Source organism: Sinocyclocheilus anshuiensis, unplaced genomic scaffold (genome assembly GCF_001515605.1).
Source record: "Sinocyclocheilus anshuiensis isolate Anshui unplaced genomic scaffold, SAMN03320099.WGS_v1.1 scaffold126, whole genome shotgun sequence".
Taxonomy (NCBI): Eukaryota; Metazoa; Chordata; class Actinopteri; order Cypriniformes; family Cyprinidae; genus Sinocyclocheilus; species Sinocyclocheilus anshuiensis.
In genome coordinates, this window is record NW_015546026.1 from 745,028 (window position 1) to 754,916 (window position 9,889).

The 9,889-nt window shown below is 38.6% G+C and overlaps 1 protein-coding gene across 2 annotated transcripts in view; it reads left to right on the forward strand.

Annotated features, from left to right (window-relative positions):
- The window catches only part of ank2b (ankyrin 2b, neuronal), a 128,961-nt gene that overhangs the window by 114,868 nt on the left and 4,204 nt on the right, over window positions 1-9,889 (forward strand). For both annotated transcript variants that reach the window (XM_016499760.1, XM_016499761.1), the window contains 2 exons: window positions 8,827-8,910; window positions 9,666-9,830. In XM_016499760.1, coding sequence (XP_016355246.1) covers window positions 8,827-8,910; window positions 9,666-9,830 — 249 coding nt within the window. The remainder of the gene's footprint in view (window positions 1-8,826; window positions 8,911-9,665; window positions 9,831-9,889) is intronic.

Genomic DNA, 9,889 nt, shown 5'->3' on the forward strand with positions numbered 1-9,889 from the left:
GACCTGACTTTAGATCTTTATCCCCTGATTCTCCAATATCTCAATATTATAACTTTCATTTTGAACCAACAATGGTAACAGGTTACACATCAATATCCCCTGAATCAGTGCTATCAGAAATTTATATGCAGACCGATGTATTTGATGACTTGGTGATTGATCTTAGAAGATCCTCTTTGGAGTCAATCACATCACTTAATGAAAACAGACCTCTGTCCCCTGATTCACCTATTCCTGAGTTCACAATGGCCACACACACATTTATCATGCCATTTACAGGCTCTCGACCATCCTCTCCAGAATCAGTCACTTTAGATGTTGAAAACGAATTCTGTCAATATGACCTTCATCCAGAGCAAAGATCTGACTCTCCTCAGTCTATAATATCAGAGATTGAGATTAGACCACTGTCCCCTGACTCACCTGTACCTCATTTCATGGCATTATTCCATCAGAGTACTTTGCCAGTAACAGGACCTAGATCATGTTCACCTCAGTCAATGTGCTCAGAGAATACAGAATATGAACCTTACCTTGAAGATTTGCTAACTATAGAATATCAACCAGATTCCCCTGATTCAATTTTATCAGATACTGACAAAAGACCACTTTCTCCAGACTCCTTGCCTGAATGGAGACCCATGTCACCTGATTCTGCCATGCTTTTGATAGACATTAGAAGGTCTTCTCCACAGTCAAATGGGTCCATGAATGAATGTAGACCCCTATCTCCAGACTCGCCTATAACACAGTATTTTCCAGCAGTCTTTGAATCAGTTTCTGTAACAGATTATAGGTCCTCGTCCCCTGAATCTGCATTATCAGAAGAGGAATGGGAATTAAACGTTTTCACCCTAGATTCTTCTCCAGAATCAACAGAATCTATAAATGATGAAAGACCTGACTTTAGATCTTTGTCCCCTGATTCTCCAATAAGTCAGTATAATGCCTTTCATTTTGAACCAACAATGGCAACAAGTTACGTATCACTGTCCCCCGAATCGATGCTATCAGACACAGATGTACAGAACGATTTATTTGATGACATAGTGATTGACCTTAGAAGGTCCTCATCAGAGTCAATCACATCACTTAATGAAAACAGACCTCTTTCCCCTGATTCACCTATTCCTGAATTCACAATAGCCACACACACATTTATCATGCCATTTACAGGCTCTCGACCATCCACTCCAGAATCAGTCACTTTGGATGTTGAAAATGAATTGTGTCAGTCCGACCATTATCCAGAGCAAAGATCTGACTCTCCTCAGTCTATAATATCAGAGATTGAGATTAGACCACTGTCCCCTGACTCACCTGTACCTCATTTCATGGCATTATTCCATCAGAGTACTTTGCCAGTAACAGGACCTAGATCATGTTCACCTCAGTCACTGTGCTCAGAGAATACAGAATATGAACCTTACCTTGAAGATTTGCTAACTATAGAATATCGACCAGATTCCCCTGATTCAATTGTATCAGATACTGACAAAAGACCACTTTCTCCAGACTCCTTGCCTGAATGGAGACCCATGTCACCTGACTCTGCCATGCTTTTGAAATACATTAGAGGGACTTCTCCAGAGTCAAATGGGTCCATGAATGAATGTAGACTCCTATCTCCAGACTCACCTACACCCCAGTATTTTCCAGCAGTCTTTGAATCAGTTTCTGTAACAGATTATAGGTCCTCGTCCCCTGAATCTGCATTATCAGAAGAGGAATGGGAATTAAACGTTTTCACCCTAGATTGACCCTGCCATGCTTTTGATAGACATTAGAAGGTCTTCTCCACAGTCAAATGGGTCCATGAATGAATGTAGACCCCTATCTCCAGACTCGCCTATAACACAGTATTTTACAGCAGTCTTTGAATCAGTTTCTGTAACAGATTATAGGTCCTCGTCCCCTGAATCTGCATTATCAGAAGAGGAATGGGAATTAAATGTTTTCACCCTAGATTCTTCTCCAGAATCAACAGAATCTATAAATGATGAAAAGTTTGACTTTAGATATTTGTCCCCTGACTCTCCAACAAGTCAGTATAATGCCTTTCATTTTGAACCAACAATGGCAACAAGTTACGTATCACTGTCCCCCGAATCAATGCTATCAGACACAGATGAACAGAACGATTTATTTGATGACATAGTGATTGATCTTAGAAGGCCCTCATCAGGGTCAATCACATCACTTAATGAAAACAGACCTCTGTCCCCTGATTCACCTATTCCTGAGTTCACAATAGCCACACACACATTTATCATGCCATTTACAGGCTCTCGATCATCCACTCCAGAATCAGTCACTTTGGATGTTGAAAATGAATTGTGTCAGTCCGACCATTATCCTGAGCAAAGATCTGACTCTCCTCAGTCTATAATATCAGAGATTGAGATTAGACCACTGTCCCCTGACTCACCTGTGCCTCAATTCATGGCATTATTCCCTCATAGTACTTTGCCAGTAACAAGACCTAGATCATGTTCGCCTCAGTCACTGTGCTCAGAGAATACAGAATGTGAACCTTGCATTGAAGATTTGCTAACTATAGAATATCGACCAGATTCCCCTGATTCAATTTTATCAGACACTGACAAAAGACCACTTTCTCCAGACTCCTTGCCTGAATGGAGACCCATGTCACCTGACTCTGCCATGCTTTTGAAATATATTAGAGGGTCTTCTCCACAGTCAAATGGGTCCATGAATGACTGTAGACCCCTATCTCCAGACTCACCTATACCACAGTATTTTCCAGCAGTCTTTGAATCAGTTTCTGTAACAGATTATAGGTCCTCATCCCCTGAATCTGCATTATCAGATGAGGAATGTGAATTAAATGTTTTTACCCTAGATTCTTCTCCAGAATCAACAGACTCTATAAATGATGAAAGACCTGACTTTAGATCTTTATCCCCTGATTCTCCAATATCTCAATATTATAACTTTCATTTTGAACCAACAATGGTAACAGGTTACACATCAATATCCCCTGAATCAGTGCTATCAGGAATTTATATGCAGACCGATGAATTTGATGACTTGGTGATTGATCTTAGAAGATCCTCTTTGGAGTCAATTGCATCAACTGATGAAAACAGAGCAGTCTCCCCTGATTCACCTTTTCCTGACTTCACACTATCCACACAATCATTTATCATTCCAGAGACAGGCTCCTGTCCAACTTCCCCAGAATTGGACTGTGTGGATGATGAAAATACATTTTATCAAACTGACTTTATTTCAGAACAAAGACCTGACTCTCCCCATTCTATAATATCAGAAACTGGGGGTATACCACTGTCCTCTGACTCACCTGTACCTCAATTCAGTGCGTTATTCTCTGAGATTACTTTGCCAGTATTAGGACGTGGATCATGTTCGCCTCAATCACTGTGCTCAGGGACTACAGAATATGAACCTTCTTTTGAAGACCTGTTTATCAGAGGCTCTTCTCCACAGTCAATTGTGTCCATAAATGAATGTAGATGCCCTGACTCACCTATACCACATTACTCAGAATTATTAATTGAACCAAGGCCAATAAAAGGACATGGGTCATCCTCGCCTGAGTCTATGACATCAGAAGTTGGTTATGAGTTATATGAGTTAGAGATCAGTGCATCGAAATGTGAGAATAGGCTTCCTTCAGTGGATTTAGTATCAGAGAATGAACCCACCTCAGGTGAGATTAAATATCCTTTGGCTTATTTTAGGGCATCCTCAGCAGACTCTGAAACCTTAGTTAATGACTTTAAATTGCTCTCACCTGACTCACCTGTGCCACAGTATTTCCCAGCACTCTTTGAATCAGTTCCAGATTATAGGTCTTTATCAGATTATATGTCCTCATCCCCTAAATCTGGATTGTCAGAGGAGGAACTTAATGTTTTAACCTCAGAAGATTCACCAGAATCTATAAATGAAGGCAGGTCTCTCTCCCCTGATTCACCTATACCCATGCCAGATTCTCCAATACTTCAGTATTATGCTTCACACTTTGAACCAACAATGGCAACAGGATACAGGTCAACATCTAATCAGACGATATTATCAGAAATAGAAATGCAGACAGATGTATTTGATGACTCACTGATGGATCTTAGAACATCCTCACCAGAATCAATGACATTGGTAACAGAAAACAGACCACTGTCCCACGATTCACCTATTCCTGAGTTCACACCATCCACATACACATTTTTCATACCAGAATCAGATTCTATATCAACTTCCTCAGTCTCTTTGAGTGATGAAAATGAATTATATCCATCAGACCTTAGTATAGGGCAAAGGCCTAACTCTCCTGAATCAGTAATATCAGAAATTGAGCCTAGACCAGTTTCCCCTGACTCACTAAGTGATTACAGAGAAATGTCACCTCATACAGCAATGTCTGTGGTAGATCATGCATCTCCAGAATTCTTTACATCATTGGAAAAGTATAGGGCATTACCTCCAGACTTTGTTCCACAGTTTTCTTGTACACATAAAATATCAGCAATACATGTACACCAATCAGAGTCATCTGATTCACCTACATCAGAGACAGACATTGAACTTTGGGCAATTGCATCTCAAGCTACTGAACAGAGACCCTCCTCCCCTGAATCAATCATATCCTTGAATGAAAAAAGACCATTATCACCAGACTCACCTATTTATGACTTTAAGTCATCAGTGTATGTAAATGTTGCCCCAAAAACCACATACAGATCATCCTCCCTAGAATCAATTGTATCTGATGTAGAATTTTACATGGCGAGCTTTGCATCTGAGGATGTTACATGGACTGAAAATAGACCCTTATCTCCTGCATCAGGTGAAATATCTCCTGTGGATCAATGTCATTTAGAAATAGAAAATAATCACACTGATGATCAAAGCCAAAAATTACTTGGCCAAGAGCTATCCAACATTGTGACATATCTGCCATTAAACAAGACTTTCAGAATGGTGCCTCAATATAAACTTGTGTACAAAGCTGTTCCCTTAGCATTAATCTCCCATTTGTATGATCCTCAATATAGAGGTGAAACTTTCTGTCCAAAGCCAGGTGTGTTTGAGTATGCTGGATGTAAAAAGAAGGCAAATAATGAATGCACTGAGCAACACAATGACATTTCCAACAATGCTATATCTTATAGTGAAACAGCCTCACCTTTTGATGCCAGTTCTCTGCAAACACATGTACAAACAGAATCAATTGATTTATTTGTAACAAATCAAGCATTTTCCACTGATTCTTTGTTTTATTGTACAAATTTAAATGCATGTCTAATGGACTCTTCAGATAGGAGAGCCTCTTCACCAGAATCATATACATCTATAAATGAGTACAGGCGACTCTCTCCTGAATCTCCAATTCCTGAGCACAGACCTTCATTACCATGCGCAGAGTTTTTGTTCGAAAGTCGACCCTCGTCCCCTGAGACGATTTTTTCGGTAAATGAATTTCAAAGGCTTTCACCTGATTCACCTATACCTGAATACTTAACACCATCACCAGTTCCAAATGAACATACATCTGAATCTAGCGAGGTAATCATGCAACACAAATACATTTTGAGTCCACTGTCCCCTTCAGTGAGTAATGATCAAAGTTCTTATATGGACTCAGTGTATCCTGAATCATACTCATCATGGTACCCATTGCCACAATGGATCATGTTTGAAAACAGACCTTTATCATCTATCTCAGATTTTTCAGACACTGATTCTAGATCTTTATCACCTCAAATGTTCTGTCTTGAAACAGATGTGCGAAACCCATCACCCGAAGCAGCAACATTAGACACAGCACTAACAGAAACTATTACTCCAGAACCTTTAGTTTGTGAGACATTTTATCAACCTGAATCACCTGAATCAGTGATAATTGAATCTGAAGATGAGTTTTATGAGAATTTGAATGAGTTGTCATTTTCTGACATTGATGAGCTTAAGGAAGATTTACCTGTCCTCAAAATTGATCCTGCTTTGCTGAATCTAGTGACATTTGAACAATGCATGGAACAAATCGAGTCTTCAAGTGAAATAGAGGAGCTTCCATCTGTTTCTGAAATTAGGATTGAGCATTCATTCGATGATGGACTACAACCAAATGCATCTCACGATATAGCATCCGAGCAAACACAAAAGGACACACAAAGGGTAACAAAGACAATTACTTACTGTGAAGAACAGGACATATTCACAGCAACAAGTGAATCTGCAAATGAAGAAACTAGCAAAGGCCTCAAAATCCATAAAATAGATGAAAAGAGACACATGGAAAGTCCACAGCAACAAAAAGAAGATCTAGGACATGATTTAAGAAAACTAGCCCCTAAGGATGACAAAAAAATGGTAAGAAGATAAGCATGCTGCTGTGAATCTTGTGTGTTCATAACAATGTATGAACCAAGAGGAATGTAGTGTCAGCTCTGCCCTAAAACAGATTTTCACAGTTCTTGATTTACTAACAAATCAATACTAAATGGACAACTCTTGAGGAGTGTGCAGCTTACAAGATAATAGTCAGTTTTGAGAATGTTTACTAATTCACCATAATTATTTTGATGTAATTTTAAGACTGCATTGTTTATAATGAGACTTATTCTCAACTGCATGTTTGAATCATAGTATTAAGGGATGTCCGTATTGATGTTAAGGCATGTCATTTTTTTTCAGTGTTTCCATGCAATGGAATGCAAAATCTGTTGGATTTGCTTTGTCATTTATACAAATAGGGAGAAACATTGTTTTCTTTCCTTTCATTTTGCACAGGACAGTGTCTCAGAGGAAATTAATTTAGTGCCTCAAGTGAAAGATTCAAGTCTAAGAAAAGGAGATACACCATCAGTTTCAAAAAGTTTAAATTTAACAGCATACTTGATGACCAGTGAATCATCAAAAGAGCCATATTTAGCCACATGTGTCTCCAACATACCTGAGCACAACAGATCTCAGCCTGTCTTTGATTTGGAGGCCCACAAATCCACTCCTGATTCATCACCTGAAGAAACTAAAGCATTAAATGGATTGCAAGAAGTAAATTCTTTTCAGTTTCATCTTAAAGACTCTCACAGAAGAGTTGAACTAAATCGAATTGATTCCTCTGCATTTAGTTTGGGTCTTGAATCATGTGATTATAAAAATTTGCCCTCAAGTTCTGTGAAAACACCATCAACAGGCACTCCCATTTCACCTATATTTAACACATCCTCTTCTGATCAAGGGAATTCTCCAGAGTCCCACGAATTTCTAGGCAAGAGAATATCTTGTGCTGCAGGGACTGTCCAGCTTTCGTCAGATTTTAAATGTGTCGTCTCTAAATTTGAACAGGCATCACCATCTTTAGGTGGTGATAAGCCTGAACTAAGTTTAGTTTTTCCTGGAACTTATCCACTTGTAGCTGCTATGTCACCTTGTACTCTGGAAGTGACTCAGGAGCTGACAGGTGACCAGATGCAGTTAGATGCCACTGCAGTTTTAGATACTGACTCTCCACTTTACAGTCTTAAACTTAGAGCCAGGCCAAGACCTGTTCATGCAGATAGCATTGAGTCAGATGCTGAGTTTTTTGATTGCCGACAAACGTTTTCTGATACATCTGAGCCAGAGGTCGGATCATCAGAAGTTTTAGATGTTCCTCAAACAATTTACCATGTTGAGGAACTTCCATCTTTATCAAGCAGCCCTGAATATCTTACAGGCATCTCTAAACTTAGAGAGCACACACAGTTGAAAAAGGATGAGCGGCCCTTATCCTGGGCCAGTGAGGACCTACCCATAGTTCTTGAGCCAGAGGATGAATACACTGGTGAGGTTGGTGAGGAGAAGGATTTCCCTTATGATTATACAGGTGATCATTCATTTGCTGAAGAGCTACCTACAATAGAGGGAGCAGATTATGATGACGATGATGACTCTCTAGGGAGGGTAAGCAATCTAGCATGATGTTTGCGCTCAGTTTCTGAAGGCAGAGTGTTGTCTCTCCCTGGCCTATGCTAACAAACTTACTCAAGCCCTAATGGAACATTTTAAAAAATTTCAATGCCAGCAAACTAATATTTGGTGTTTTGATTAAAAATAATAAACATAGTTTATATGTGTGCACCCCATTGCTTACACTTAAAGTGTTGGATATAATGTGACAATTGACAAGCAGCAATATTTTTCTTGACTGCATGGAAAAAGAACTTCCAGAGTGCAGGCTTTGCATGGTGTGACGTGCAAGTATACGAGATATACGACAGTACTTAAGACATGCGACCACAATGCATCTCTGCTATTCTTAGGAAATAGCTGAAGAACTAGGTTTGCTGTCTGATAGTTCAGAGGAGGAGGTGTTGACCACCAGGGTGGTACGGCGCAGAGTTGTAATTCAGGTACCTGTTTTGGGTGTGCGCGCTTGTGTCATTGGACCCCCATTTCCATATTTTGGTGTTATATTGAACAAAAGTGTTTTCATTTGTTGGTACAATGATATATAAATAAACATATGCATTAAACAGTAACATTATATTTAATTTCCCATAAAAAGTATTTGTCTCAGGACTTTCCATTGAGATTTTCAATCTCATAGTTTGAAAAATAAATATTATTATATGAATTATAAGTGAATATATACTAAGTAAAAAAAAAAAATTTCACTGTATATCAATTTGAATATGTGTGGAGTCGATTTCCATTATCTTCTTACAGAAAAACTTAATGTGTCTCATTAATGAAACAGAACACATTTCTTTGTCAATAACATGTTCAATTAAAACAGCTTTTACAAACACATTAATTAATTTTGTTACATGTATGTTTTTTTATTATATTTTTTAGGGTGACGAGATGCCTGAAATCCCTCCTCAGACTGTGACAGAAGAGAAATACACTGACGAGTATGGGAACATGGTGGTCAAAAAGGTAAATGCTTCAACTTTCATCTTTTCTGTGTCTTTACACGGATTCAGGGATTTTGCCCAACAACTTGGTAATGTAAAAACCCTGCAGCATAATCCTTTTAAATGATTAATTGTAGGTTGCCTGTAAAATAATGTATGCTATTTTAAAGAAATATGAATTGCCTTATCATTTACAATGAAAATTTTGATGATATTTTCTTTTAAATAGTTCAAACGTACTTTAAATAGTGTTTATTGCTGTAATGAATTATGAACACTGGAGTGTTTTAGTTGATATTTTAGGTACTTAACTTAATGTTTATTGGATTATTTTAGTGTCATGCATTTTTTTTTCCTGTGATTGACCAAACCATAGCTTTAATGATAAAGGCACAGAGAAACTATACCATATTTTTTTCCAGCTGATGAATGATAAAAACATCCCAATCAGAATCAATCCTGCTATAACAAACTTGGTTATATAAAGCAGCAGACATGTGTGCTTAGAATAAACAGACGATATTGTCCGCTAGTGTGGATGCTTATATAGTTATCGTTCTTGAACAGGCCTTTAGTCTTAGCCTCAAGCTTCACAAAAACAGAATGACCGCAAACCTTTTAAAGAGAATTTGATACATATTGCAAACACACAAAACACTTTTTCATTATTATTTTCTTAAAATGCTTGAAGATGGTAGCACAGACAGTATACCTTATTTTTAAAGTTTATATGATAACCTTGATCATTTCCATCCTTGTGTAATTTTCTCCACACAGATAACAAGGAAAGTCATCCGTAAGTATGTGTCAGCAGATGGAGTAGAGAGAGAGGAAGTGATGCTGGAGGGTCCGCAGCAGGAAGCTGTCACTGTGGATGAGGCTGACGGTTTCTCTAAAGTTGTGAAGAGGACAGTGGTGCAGAGCGGGGGAGAGCAGACCGAGGTGTGCAGGGGCGTAGTTTATGGAGGGGATAGGGGGGATATAACCCCCCCCCAATAACC